Source organism: Hoplias malabaricus, chromosome 4, assembly GCF_029633855.1.
Source record: "Hoplias malabaricus isolate fHopMal1 chromosome 4, fHopMal1.hap1, whole genome shotgun sequence".
Lineage (NCBI taxonomy): Eukaryota > Metazoa > Chordata > Actinopteri > Characiformes > Erythrinidae > Hoplias > Hoplias malabaricus.
In genome coordinates, this window is record NC_089803.1 from 37399863 (window position 1) to 37414134 (window position 14272).

The window sequence follows — 14272 nt, forward strand, 5'->3', positions numbered from 1 at the left end:
AAATAACATTAAATAATTTTATATATTAACAATAACATTAACAACCTGTTAACAAAATGTAAGACAAGATAAATAACCTAAATAAATAATTAAATCTATACATTGAGGATGAGACTGTCTTTTAGACTTTTAGACCAATAAGATTATCTCACCTCAGATCTTATTGTAATTAATTCACTATTTAAAATAATAGGTATTTTAAACTGGTAATACAGCCGTTGCAAAAAAACACGTCTTTGCCATTGTACTGACAGACACTGAGAGTCCTGATGGCAGTTGGCTTAATAAATGTCTGACAACAAAAAGGTTTTGTCTGATTGATTAGAGTCGAAAGGGATTTACAATACTGGTCCCTCAGCCTCTGTGCTCCTTATTTTGATTTCAGAAAATTGGCGTTGTGTGTATTTTACAGATACTTGTATATAATATTTGTTTACACTGAGATACTTTTCTACCTGTAGAAGTATATTCGATTTTTATTTATTTATTTATTATTATTATTATTATTATTATTATTATTATTTTGTAAAGGCACCTTGTGGCTTTGTTAAAATTTGTACTTTGTCCAAGAACTTTGCTGCTATGAGGCAATTACCCCAGACCCCCTGGTAAAAGTTTAGCCCCCCTAATCATTCATCTCCAGTGACGGCCCTGCTCTAAACTAAACCAACACTAACACACCCCTCTGTGGAGCGACGCTGCTGTCTGGGACTTTGGGAGGAGGACACGCGTGAAGGCGCGTTAATGCGCTTAGCGTTACGGAACGTCACGCAGCGCAACCAGGCGAAAGGTTTAGTGAGGTGAAGAAGCACAGGACTAAGGCAGTGAAGAGGTGACGGGAGTAAATAAGTGAAGGAGTAGAGAGTCGAAATTGAAGGAGTGAAATGGTAATGAGAGTGTGAAACATTGAAGGAGTGAGGACGTAAAAAACTGAGGGAGTGAAACAGTGAAGGAGTGAGCACGTAAAGCAGCGAGGCAGTCAAACTGTGAAGGAGTGAGGATGAGAAACGGTAAAGGAGTGAAGGAATGATGGAGTGAAATTGGAGTGAGAAGCTGATTTGTATCGTAGTGTGGAAGACATGAAGTGAAATGGTGAAGGATTGAGACAGAGTTGGGTGAGTGTAACAGTGAATTAGTTAAATGTTGGAGTGAAGAGGAAGCGGTAAGAAGTGGAGGTGTGAGTGAGGAAGTGAATGGGTCTAGGGCTCGGAGGAGTCAGTGTAATGAGAGGGGAGTTTCTCCTCGCCGGGCTGTAGTGGGAGATGCAGAGCCATGGCGACTGCTGCTGCTGCTGAAGTGATCGCTGTTCTCTCAGAGCGATGCCGCGGAACTGGTCCTCTCCCTCATACACCACCAGCTCCCATACAGCAACCGAGTACAACTTTCCCGCGCTCATATTCGGAGTGCTGCTCATCATCGTCATCATCTGCGGGAACGTACTGGTGTGTGTGAGTGTGTACGCGGAGAAAGCGCTCAAAACCACCACCAACTACTTTATCGTGAGTTTGGCGGTGGCGGACCTGCTGCTGGCGGTGCTCGTGCTGCCCCTCTTCGTCTACGCCGAGGTAACGAGCGCCTGCTCTCTGTTTCTCAGCTCTAGCTCAGCGTTTTCACCACTGACACAACGTTTCTCAGCTCTAGCTCAGTTGTTCCTCATCAACCTCAGTGCTTCTCAGCTCTATCAGTGTTTGTAGCTACCTACCTATTTTTCTGGATCAGTGTTTCTCAGGTCTAGCTCAATGTTCCAACCCTGTAACTCAAAGTTTTTCAGCTCTACCTCAGTGTTTCTACATTCATCTTAGTTTTTCTCAGCTCTAGCTCACGTTTCCACGTCTACCTCTGGCTCATTGTTTCTCAGCATTTAGCTCAGTGTTTTCACACCTAGTCTTTCTTAGGTCTAGCCTAGTGTTTAATGGTCTACTTCAGAGTTTCACCGCTCCATCTCAGTGTTTCTCTTAGCTTTAGCTTGGTCTCCCTCAGTGTTTCTACACCTAGACCGTTGTTTCTTAGATCCTGCTCTGCGTATCTCAGTTGTGGCTCAAAGTTTCATGTGTATCAGATACTGCTTATTGTTTCCACATCTAGCCCTGTATTCCTGAACAACCTCAGAGTTTCTTAGCTCTAGCAAATGCTCCTGCACCTACTTAAGTGTTTCACATCTCTAACTCCGTCATTCTATGTCTAGCTCAGTGTTTCTCTCTTCTGTCTCAATTTTACCTGTTTCTCAGCACTTGCTCACTATTTTCACATATAGCTCCCTCTTTCTAAGATTTGCTTAATGCTTCTCAGGTCTAAATCAGCGTTTTCATGTCTGTGTGTTTCCACCTCTAATTGGAAGTTTATCAGCTCTAGCTCAGTGTTTCTCAGCTGTAGCTTATGTTTCCAAATCTAGCCTTTCCAGGTGTTTCCAGGCTCTAGTTCAGTGGTTTTATACATACCCCAGTGTTTCTCAGCTCTATCTTAATGTTTCTTAGCTTTAGCTTAGTGTTTCCTCCTCAAACTCTGTTTTTTTTTAAGCTCGGTCTTATGTTTCGACATCTGCCTCAGTATTTCTCAGCTCTATCTTGTTTCCACATCTAACTCACTTGAGTGATTCTAGATTCTAGTTTAGTGTTTCCACATTTAGCCCACTTAAGTGGTATAGACTCTGTGTGTGTCAATGTTTCTCAACTATCAGCATTTCCACATCTATTTGAATGTTTTGCAACTCTAGCGCATGTTTCCACATCAAGCTACTTGTTTCGCAACTCATATTTCTCTGCTTTAGCTCAATGTTTCTCAATTCTAGCTCTGTGTTTCTCGGGTTTGCTCAGCATTTTCACATATATGCTCAGTGTTTCGTAGCAAGAGGTTGTTTCTCCACATCTGCCTCAGTGATTCTCAGTTCTAGCTCAGTGTTTCTTAGTTAACGCTTTGTGTTTCCACATTTATCTAAATGTTTCTCAACTGTAGTTCACTGTTTCTTAGATCTAGCTCCACATGTTTCCACATATAGCTCAGTGTATCTCACCATTAACTCAGTGTTTCTGTGCTGTAGCTCAGTGTTTTCAACTCTAACTCAATTTGTTCCATTTTAGCTCAGTGCTTTTAAAATTGTTTCTCAACTCTAGTTCAATGTTTGATGAGTCCAACTCATTTTTCAGTTCTAGTCTTGAATTTCCGACTTGCCCCTGCATACACATCTGATCAAGCTTAAGTTCTACACTGCATGGAATTCCTGTTACATTAGGTGTCTTTGTTCGCAGGATGCTATGTTCCCTAGTCTGATATTAGGTTAATACACATCAATCCTACTGTTGTGTTAACCAAAGAGGAATGGCGTTAACTAAAAAAAATTTTCTCACACGATTTTTATCCAGATTCTCCTGTACTACTTATTTGCTGTACACATTTAAACATTTCCCTACATATATAAAATACCTATTACACATGTTATTCATTATAAAATTCTGGTTTTATTAGTGTAATCTATAGGTCCCTTATACAAATGTATTGCTTTGTGTAAATCCTTATAAAGGGTGTGTATACACAGTTCCTATTAAAAAGAAATAAAGGCACAAAATATAGCATTTTCAGCTGTAAACCATTCAGGTGAATTCATTTAGATCGGTTGTTTCTTACTTCACTGTTGTGGTCCACATGCAGTTGTTTTTTTGACAGTTTCAGCTCAGGGACTTTATCATTAGACCCAACTACAGCGATAGCTTGAAACAGTCAAGTACAGGAATTGAGCTGAGAAAAAAAAAATTTTTTACTGTTAGTCTACAGAAAAATATTAAATGCAATAGTGGAAACTGATCAGTGAAGTATCCCCTGAAAAGTAAATATGAGAAGAATTCATTACAAGAAGAGAATTAAAGCTGTATGAGCTAAATATAATCTGTTTGTCCTTTTCTAAATTTGCTTCCCCTCAAATGTCACTTGACAACAGACAGGCTTTGCTGTCAAAACTTTTGAAGGGTAATTTCCTGGGCTGTCACTCAGCCCATAAATGAAGTGTGGGACAGGACTGGCTAGGTCTGTGTGATGCAAGCTCTACCACCTGCAGTGTGTGTTTGTGTCACTCTCCTCCTGTTTCCCACCACGTCAGCCTCACGTATACAATAGGCACTGTCTGCAGCAGCACAAAGCCCCTTTACCAAAACACAGTCGCAACAATAACCAACAGTCTCTGACAGGACAATCTATTATTGAAGAGGATGATCACAGGGACCGTGGACCTCATCTTACCCCAACCCTGCCTATTCTAACCAGTGAAAAAAGAACGCAAGCTGGAAGGAGGGGGTTTACGATACCTGGCATTCACTTTAATGATACCATCATTGAGTAATCCAACAGCGATTCCTCATTATAATACTCCATGTCCCGTTGCCAAGCACTCATGCTTTCCACTTGTAGGGCAAATATGGGTCATTGGCATGAGAGAGGAGCCATTACCAAAAATCAATTAAAGTGTCTCTTCACTCTTCATGCCTCATCATTAAAATGCCATTAAACCCTCTTCTTTTTTTTTTCTTTTACCCAACCTTCTATTTTCCTCTCTTTTTGATACTGAGACACATCGCTGAGCCAAATATTACCCATCAACTCAAGGGCCCTGGAGTGTGTCAGGATTAATAAACATGCATAGATTTCAAACAAGGCATAGCTGCTGTTCTACTAGAAGCAGGTGGGTGAAGATGAAGGAGAACAGAGCAAATGAAATGATATTTGTGGAAGTATGATATCAGGATCATACTTGTATGGGCAGGTGCCTGTGTAAACAAAATTATAAATTAAAATTTTACTGAAATTTCAGACATACTAGTAGATGATACTGGTTGAACTCTGGAAGAGCAGAATATTTAGGTGGCACTAACCCAGAGGAGCTGTATGTGAACCTGAACACCTATAACATTTGTCCTGGATTTTACACAGACATTATCATCATAGCGCTCTAGTAAAATCATTCTTTCATACATTCATTCATCTGTAAACGCTTATCCAGTTCAGGGTCGCAGTGGGTCCAGAGCCTACCTGGAAACATTGGGCGCAAGGCGGGAATACACCCTGAAAGGGGCACCACAGGGCAACACACACACACACCTTTGAGTTGCCAATCCACCTACCAACATGTGTTTTTGGACTGTGGGAGGAAACCGGAGCACTCGGAGGAAACCCAAGCAGACACGGGGAGAACACACCAACTCCTCACAGACAGTCACCCGGAGCGGGAATCGAACCCACAACCTCCAGGTCCCCTGGAGCTGTGTCCCCATGCCGCCCGCCCTAGTAAAATCTATCGGGTAAATTCAGAATCAGTGCAGGTGTGAACACAGCCTCTGTCCCGGAAAATGCCCACACCTGTCACAACTGGGCGGACTGATAGAGGAGGATGCAAACACTATAAAACATCAGATTTATTTTAACAAAAAGATAAACAGAGACCTGGATACAGAGACTAAGAGAGACTAAGACAGCGAGACTAACCAGTTAAGAACAAGACACAGGCAGGCATAAACAGAACACAGGATAACAAATGTACAAACAACCCAGACAAATAAAGACAGACCAGGGAGCTACTGAGATACACACAGACTAGAGAGAGATACAGACAAACTAGAGACAGCGATACAAACAGTAGAACAAAGGTACAAACAGACTTGATAGCAGAGAAAGATGCAAACAGCCCAAACAAGCACACAAAGGGAGAATGTCCAACAACCAAACAGTGAAACAAGGGAACTTAAATACACACCACAGACAAGGAACACCTGGGATAGATAACAGGACCACAAAGGAGGACATGGCAAACAAGGAACCAAAAGAGAGACAAAGCAGGAATACAATAAACAGGACAATAGCATTAAAACACTGATGTGTCATTCCTAAAGCACACAGAACATTCTGCTGCGAGAACATGTCTTGTGCAGAAAATTGTCTGCTGTTTGCTGCATGTGTGGAAAGACCACTCTGGGCCATCTCAGGATGTGAGAATATGGAGTTTCTATTAAGTTTCTATGTGAAAGTGGCTGTAGACACACATCTTGTTTTGTGTTGCAGTTTCAGGGTGGAGTCTGGTCACTGAATATGACCGTCTGTGATGGCCTGATGACCATGGATGTGATGCTGTGTACTGCCTCTATATTCAACCTCTGTGCCATCAGCATCGACAGGTGGGTACGAGACATTGTCGGTTTCCACTGACCCTCTGTACAAGCCCTAATGAGACAACATGAGTAAAACAGCACCAGGAAAAGACTGAGAGTTGAAGTTTGCAGAATAAGAGTTTACCCCTGTATTACATATTTACACACTCTCCTGACCTGGAGAACAGCTCTTGGAAACACCTCAGCTTTGAACATACAAACATCAGAAAGCACGTCTTGTTTGAGGGCGTACATGTGCTAAATAAAGTTTATTTAGAAAACATATACGAATTTGTGAGTCTCTATTATCTTAAGTTAAACAATTTGAGTAGCTGGAAAATGCCTTAAATTATAATAATAATATATTTTTAATTAAATAAAATTTTTTACAGAATTGATAGGCATTTAAGCAATGTGTAAAACCTGTGAGGACATGCAATTTTTTACAAATTGATATGATACTAACTGATACTAGTTATATTCAGACTATTAAACTCTTAAAATCATTATCAATGATAGTGGCAAAAGTGGTATAATGAAGCCCTAGTATGAATAGGTTACAGAAGGTCCATGTTTCCAGAGAGGACATATTAACTGCTGTTACTAACATCTGTGTTTTGCTTGGTACAGGTTCATTGCTGTGTCTGTTCCACTCAACTACAACCGTAAGCACGTAGACCAACGTCAGATATTCCTGTTGTCTACAACATGGATCCTGGCACTGGCTGTAGCCTCACCCGTGCTGTTTGGCATTAATAATGTAAAAGAACGGGACCACAAAGAGTGCAAACTGGAAGACAACAACTACATTGTCTATTCCTCCATCTGCTCCTTCTTTGTACCCTGCCCAATCATGCTGATGCTCTACTTTGGAATATTCCGGGGTCTCAGAAAGTGGGAAGAAGCAAGGAAAGCCAAGCTGAAGAGTGGCACACAGGCCAGTCAGAAACTTCAGGAGGCAGCAGCATCTTTACCCCCACTAGCTTCTCTCCCACCTCCACTGCCCCCCATCATAGAAAGAGACATCACAGAAATTAATTTGGAGGAACTTGACCAAAACCCAGACCAAATTGATTCCTATCCCACAGAATATACTGATGGCCCTGTGAACTCACTCTCTTACCCTGATGGAGCACACAACCAGGACCAACACCAGGAGAAGAAGAGGGCCAAGATTAATAGGCGGGAGAGGAAGGCCATGAGGGTTCTTCCTGTCGTAGTGGGTGAGCGGGTCATCATTCTACATATTTCTAATGTAGTGGTCTGTAATTCTGCATGGCATTTTAGTACCTGCAGCATGCCTAAAATTAAAGGTGACACTCATCATTGTAATCCAAATACACTTTTTATAAAACTCAGATGATGTTTCTTTACCATTTGCTAACTCTCCAATCTGTTTGAGTGCTGGAAACTGGTCTAAGTCTGCGTTAAGGAAGCCCTGGTATTTTTAAATGAATGAAAAAACAGTGGCTTTGTAAGACACGTTAGGTCTCTGCTCACAACAGAAAAACAGCAAAGAGACATCCAAACACTGAAAATCATGAAAAGAGATGAAGATATTGCTTTATTCCTGCTACATAAGTGGGTAATACTGACTTATATTTGCTTTTTCAGATTATTTAGATAGCAGCTCATTGTAAATTCGGGATACCGCTAACTGCATGAACGTAAACCCAGATCAAAAGAGCTACAAAACTAAACAATTTGAGTTACAAACGAGTTTCTGTGGTAATTCATACAGTAAATAAAAACATACAGACAAGTTAACTTTCAGCTACTTAAAAACAGTCTCCTCAAACATACCATTCCACCTTAAAAAATGCTACTGAATGTAAACAAACCATAGAGAACTGCAGTTCCCCAAAATCATAGACATTCCCTTTAATGTATCATTTTTTTTTGTAAATACAGGGAGAGAAATGCAGAGAAATGAGGAAAACTCCTCTGTGCCACACTGGCTAATCATACCACTTAAATCCTCCAATCCTATTATGACGTAATCTTTATCTTAGGCCTGACGCACAGGTCCGCCTTGATAAGGTAGGACACAGGTTAACAAACAAAGATGCTCAGTGACTCTCTAATGCCCAGCTATATTTGTACGCCTCAGTGCTGTCTGTGTGTGACGAGGTATGGGTGTCTCCACCATAAGACTCAAGAGCTGCTAAGTAGCTCAGTCCAGAGCAGGCTCTTTATCAGCCTCAGTCAGAGAGTATAGTTGGGGACCGAAAATCAAACCAGACACACCAGAACATCATTATGCTGTATTTTCCCTGGGTTTGAGCTGTCATGCTGAGTCTAACATGATCTGTAATTGCCCCCTGCAATGTGTTGAGGGACTGATGTACTGCATGTCCAGTCTGTAGACATTTCTACTGCTGAGTGATTTTATTTGCTTTAATGTGCTTCCTTTACTGAGACACAGACGTTCAACTCTGCTCACAGTTTCTATAAGCACCATAGAAAGCAGTGGAGCAGCCAGACAATATCCTAAAATCACTATGCTCAGTTACAAGCATTAACTAGAGGTATATTAATCCTCCCACACTGCATTGGACTGCAGAGAAGGAGAACTATGTAATCATAATAGGAAAGCATTGCCAATATGCTGGTGAACGGAGCAGGTACACATGAGTAATGTCAGGTTTTGGCCAGAGGAGTATCCCCCAACAACCAATGCAACTGTGTTCTCTGAGGTAATGAAGCACCTTCCATTTGCCTTTAGGATGAGTTTCATGTTTGATCCAAAACTGATCATCCAACACCAGTACGTGACTAATGTTTATGTGGCTGAATGTAACTGATCTTTTAGCAGTGCTCCAACATGTAACTAGCTAAATAGTTTATAATTAATATAAGGGGAAGTCATCCCTGCGTAAAGTTGCCCTAACTGTCTCTTCCCTTCTCATCTCAGTCCTGTTTGACGGAGTGACGATGGTTCTCATTAGTCGACAATAGGCAGTGTGATAGATGGCTAGTCCATAATTCATAACGTGAGGATGACTGAGTCACAGGCTGTCAGTGGCACTCCTGTTACAGTCATTCCAAATGAATACAAATCAGTTCTCACAGACCGGAGGCTAATTTTCCAGCCTGGCATCCTCCTGGAGATTTGTTTCTAGTATGAGAATTCTCTTTCGCCAATTTATTTTTGCATCTACAGGTTACTTTTTTGCTGAGTATGCTGCCTTTAACATGAAATAACAGCAGGCCTCCTATCTAGAAGTGGGATGATTAAATATAATTATACCAGTGTCCCGAGCTCATATAGAAATACAATTAGAATGAATATAAATTATTGTGCACAAATTGTCGTGTGTGGGCTGTGCAGGGTGAATATCATGACTTTTTAAAGTATTTTTTTTTACTTGTTATAGTAAGTGTACAAAAAACTGAATCAGCCTATATTATATTACTATATTAATAAGCATCTGATCCATACTTTATGTTCTCCTATTTCTGCAGGTGCCTTCCTGTTCTGCTGGACTCCATTCTTCGTGGTACATACAATGCGAGCTCTGTGTGTGGACTGCGATATTCCTAGTTTCCTCATCAGCATTGTCACATGGCTGGGCTACGTCAACAGTGCTCTCAACCCTATCATATATACTGTCTTCAACACAGAGTTCAGGAAGGTCTTCAAGAAGTTCCTGCCTAATTGCTGCTAGTCACTCTGCATGCCTAACGAACATTTGGACTGCTAGCTTATAAGCATGACATGACCATGATTGTAAATTATCGTATAAGCAGTGATTCATATACTGTACATACTAGAATGTATATCTTGCAGTTACATTGTTCTTTTTTGTATTTCTATATGTACTTTTTTCAATACATGTCTCAAAACTGTTTCAGTGGGACAGTTGTCCGTTGATGATCACGTTCATTTGCTCTTCCCTCAGAGTCAAAAAAAAAAAGAAAGTATATTATGGTTTTCATCATTTCCTTGCGTTTTTGCTGATAGCAGCAACATATTTCAAGGGATAGTTAGCTCAGTATTATTTTTAATAATACACCTTAAAGTGTTCCTACAATGAAAAGTACAGTGTGTCACATTTTACTTCAGACATCAATCACTCTGTCTTCCAATGTCAGGCTTAAATTAACCTGAAAACTTTAAAAAGCACAAAGTGATATCAGGGTCAAAATAAAAGCGTAGAATGTCTTTTACAGCAGGAAGGTCAGTCCATTTTTCGGTGATTTTAAGACGAGAGAGACAGTGTCAGTTCTTATTAGGTTCAGAGCAGGAACTGTCCGTCTCGGTCAAGAACAGCCCCTCTAGAAAAGCTTCTGTCTGTGGATGAAAAAGGCCTGTCAGTGACGGCTGACACCGACAGGTGAGTGGGGTCTAAAGTGACCAAGGCTGCTCTCACATGGCTCTGATGAAGGACTGAAGACATACAGTGTCACTGATTCCGAATTCTACTTTTCCATAGCAATTTTTTTTTACTTTTTCCTGCAGTAGTCCTCATGCAAGCTGACGTAGGTATTCTGATAAAGCTTACACTAGTAAAGAGTTTGTGAATTTAAAAAAATATTTTAAGACGACAAACTTATGGACATAAAAGGTTTGTGCGTTCCTGAGATCCTCCAAATAAAGGTTCTAGTCAGTGTCTTCCAGTGGTGCAATGCGCACAATTTTTTTTAAAGCTATGGATTAGCAGAGAGATACAGATACAAAGCATGGTTATTTATTAATTGTACACATACATTTTAAAGTGTTTTTGTGTAATATATATTTGTCATTCCAAATTCAAATATACTTCCTTAAACTAAAATATAACTACTAACATGCTACATTCACTATTGCTGACATTGAGATCATCATTACATACACCCTGGAGGGGGCGCCAGTCCTTCACAGGGCAACACAGACACACAAACACTCACACACTTTTGAGTCCAACGTGTGTTTTTGGACTGTGGGAGGAAACCCACGCGGACATGGGGAGAACACACCAAGTCCTCACAGACAGTCACCCGGGGCAGGAATTGAACCCACAACCTCCAGGCCCCTGGAGCTGTGTGACTGCGACACTACCTGCTGCACCACCCATCATTAGAACATCTAAACCATAGATCACATGTATTTTGGATACAATATTATTCCCAAGAACAGAACCAATCGATGCAAAGTCATTTCAATGCAAAATCACATTTCCTGCAGTGATTAATAAATACTTCTTATTTTCCTTTTTCAAACTACTTAATATTTAGGTTATTATTTGTCAAATTGGTGACAGTTGTCATTTTTAATGCTACACACATGACAGTTACCCTAAAATAACATGAGATGGAGAAATTTGAATTAGCTTGGAAGAGAGCCGGGGTTTTCATTCTTCAACAAGAGTCAGTTGTTCCCTTAATTTATATATGTATCAGATCATTTGAATTAGATTACTGGTCTTGCTAATACTTAAAGTATTTTGAACTTATTTAAAAAAAGCTCCCCCTGGTGGAGAATGCGAGTGTGGGTGAGTGAGCAAAAAAAGCACCATCTGGATGTGTGTAGACTTGCTTACTTGGGCGTGTTAGAAGATGAAGGACACAGGCCATTAGTGATGTCTCGCAGTGCACTTGCTTCAGATGCTGGCAGCCTCCTCACTCCAGGTGCAGCCAATCAGTCTGTCTACATCCTGCTGCAAGTCCTGGCCATTTATTTTAGCCCCAGTGCCCTGGGTAAAGGTTAGACATCTGAAAGAGCACATCTTCAAGCAATGTCACTTTCTGAAGATCCAAGCCTGTGATTACTGTGAGATACAGAGAAAAGGGGCTCAGCTCAACCTTCCTTCAGCTGTTAGGGGTTTTTTGTAAGTCCAAAACTGAAACCCTGACCCCCGGTGACCTCCCTTTTCTGTCAACAAATCCCTCACCTTTCCTTGACTTGAGTTTGCTCTTTTGGAGGTGCCACTGTTTTCACCTCAAAAGACAAATACATGTTCCCGGCTTCTCCAAAGGCCAGGAATAAAGTGAACCCTGCTCAGTCATTGAGGCGAGGAATTCCTGAAAAGCAAGCGACTGGACAGCTTTATTCCCCTGTGGAGCCTGAAGAAGCCCAATATGACGACAGCACTTAACCGTACAACTGTAATAGCAGCAGTGATAAAAGAATAGGGAGGGCAGCGGGGAATAAAACCACTCTTCAGCATGAAATGTTGCATCACAACTTGCTAGCTCTGGATGAATGAACTGCCACTTTCAGGGCATACCACAGACAAAGAGTGAATGGATGCTCTAGGAACAGTGTATATTTGTACATTCTCTGCTGGTTATCATTATTCATTCATTCATTTTCTGTAACTGCTCCATTTTGTTTAAGGTCCAGAACCTACCTGGGCACAAGGCAGGAACACACTCTGGACGGCTAAAACTCACTTGTTTGGGGGCTCCACTGTGTGAGAAATGAACAAGGCATCAGGAGAATGGTGTATTTCAAATCCTGGTGATGTTTCAGCAGGGTGTCCAAGAGAACCGAGTTTGCCATGCTCCCTCTGGGTGGGTAGGGTGGCTGGGGGACCTTGCCTGCACTCAGCATGATGCTAGAAATGGTAGATGATGTAATAGAGTGGGGCAGTTAGTGCTCTCCTTGTGTGTTGCACTATCCAGTGAAACTGTCAAATTCTGTCTGGAAAATAGATGTGGTGGCTTGTGGTGTATGTGCTAGTCTTCACCCTACCATCATGGACCACCATGTGATTGGGGAGTCTTAACAAAAGGATGGAACTGATAAAGATTTAAATGCAGAGGACATATGAAAATAAATAAATAAATAAAATCAACTTGTTTTCCACTGAAAAAAAGGCCAGTGCTTTAAAGCACTTTTTGTGAGACATTTTGGATTTGAGAAAGACGGACAGAGAGACAGAGGGGAGAAAATAAATTATAGTGTGCTCACAAATCACCTGGAGGTAGATGTGACTAGACAACCCTGTAGAGTCCTGTGTCACCTACAGCAGGTCCACATCAGTGGCTGTTCAAGCAGTGCCCCGAGGGCTAAATCACCACACAGAGACTGAAGTTTTAGACAAGGTCATTCTGACAGCAGGATACTACTTGACTTTACAATTGCAATTACAAAGTGAAACTGTTCCTGCCCAGGCCAGGCCAGGCCAAAGCAGGTAGAATTCAATCAACATGTGCATTTTAAATGGCTTTGTTTTCTTAATTACATGCTGGGTACTTCCACACGTTTGTCTCTCAGACTCTTTTCCCGATGCTTTGAGAAAATCGTTAATAAGCGAGAGAAAAAAAAGGGAAAGCTGCGAGAGAGAAGACCAAGGGAGGGCTGGTTCATGGAGGAGGAAACTATCTGCATCAGAAGCTAAAAAACGCTATTGGCCATCAATAAATGTTTATTGAGTTTGCTCCTTTAAATGAACTTTTAAATTAACTAGGTAGTATGTTTACATTAATATTAAAGCTTCAAAATCATTGTGATGCTTCACTGATTTGTAACAGGGAGAACAGGGTCTCTCACTATATCAATTTTGGAGGAGTGTAGAAACTGCCCCCCCCCTCCACCACCTCCCATCATTACCCTTGATTTCAGGACAGTGCTGTAAAAGTGAATTGCTCTTTGCAATTGTAGGGGAAGCCCAGGAGCAAAAATATCCATTCTTCCCTAGTGTTCCTTTAACAGTCCTGAGTCCAGATGACTATTAGAAACCCAGTTATGTGGCAGTAAGTCTTTTCAGAGGTAAGCCTAGCTAATGTGTGTGCTTTAAAATCCATCATTCTAACCCAGAGTAAATGATCAGGTCAATTGTGTGAATTAATACACCACTTCCGTGACATAGTCAACTGGTTCCAGTTGAACACAGGAAAGTTGATCTTTCGTCTCTTATGGTGCCAGAAAAATCCCTTTCCCACCCTGTAATAAATTGGCTATTAATAAAGGCACTCTCCAGTCCTGCCTGTGGAGGAGCCATAAGAAAATGGTAAGTCCAGTCCAAGCCGACAAGGGGATGTGGGAAGGCAATCAACACTGTTAAGCACATGCTCTCAAGGCTTAAGCCTGACTTTGTGAATAAGATTCAGAAGACTAATGTGTGTGTGTGTGTGTGTGTGTGTCCCAGACACAGTCACGAGAGGCAATAAAAGAGCAATGTCACCAGTAATAGTAAGGACTATTCACTATATATATT

The 14272-nt window shown here is 41.2% G+C and overlaps 1 protein-coding gene across 1 annotated transcript; it reads left to right on the forward strand.

Moving 5' to 3' along the window:
- Nucleotides 1-683: 683 nt before the first annotated feature.
- drd4a (dopamine receptor D4a) lies at nucleotides 684-10038 on the forward strand. Its single transcript, XM_066668563.1, has 4 exons — nucleotides 684-1565; nucleotides 6043-6155; nucleotides 6759-7351; nucleotides 9594-10038. The coding sequence occupies exons 1-4, from the start codon at nucleotides 1320-1322 to the stop codon at nucleotides 9794-9796; spliced, it is 1155 nt and encodes a 384-aa protein (XP_066524660.1). The 5' UTR covers nucleotides 684-1319; the 3' UTR covers nucleotides 9797-10038.
- The last annotated feature ends 4234 nt before the right edge of the window (nucleotides 10039-14272 follow it).

Bases quoted from the DNA above. Each gene is read 5' to 3' on its own strand.
- drd4a (XM_066668563.1), top strand. From the start codon at position 1,320: ATGCCGCGGAACTGGTCCTCTCCCTCATACACCACCAGCTCCCATACA. The intron at 6,156-6,758 runs GTGGGTACGAGA...TGCTTGGTACAG, and splicing joins TGTGCCATCAGCATCGACAG to GTTCATTGCTGTGTCTGTTC. The intron at 7,352-9,593 runs GTGAGCGGGTCA...CTATTTCTGCAG, and splicing joins GGTTCTTCCTGTCGTAGTGG to GTGCCTTCCTGTTCTGCTGG.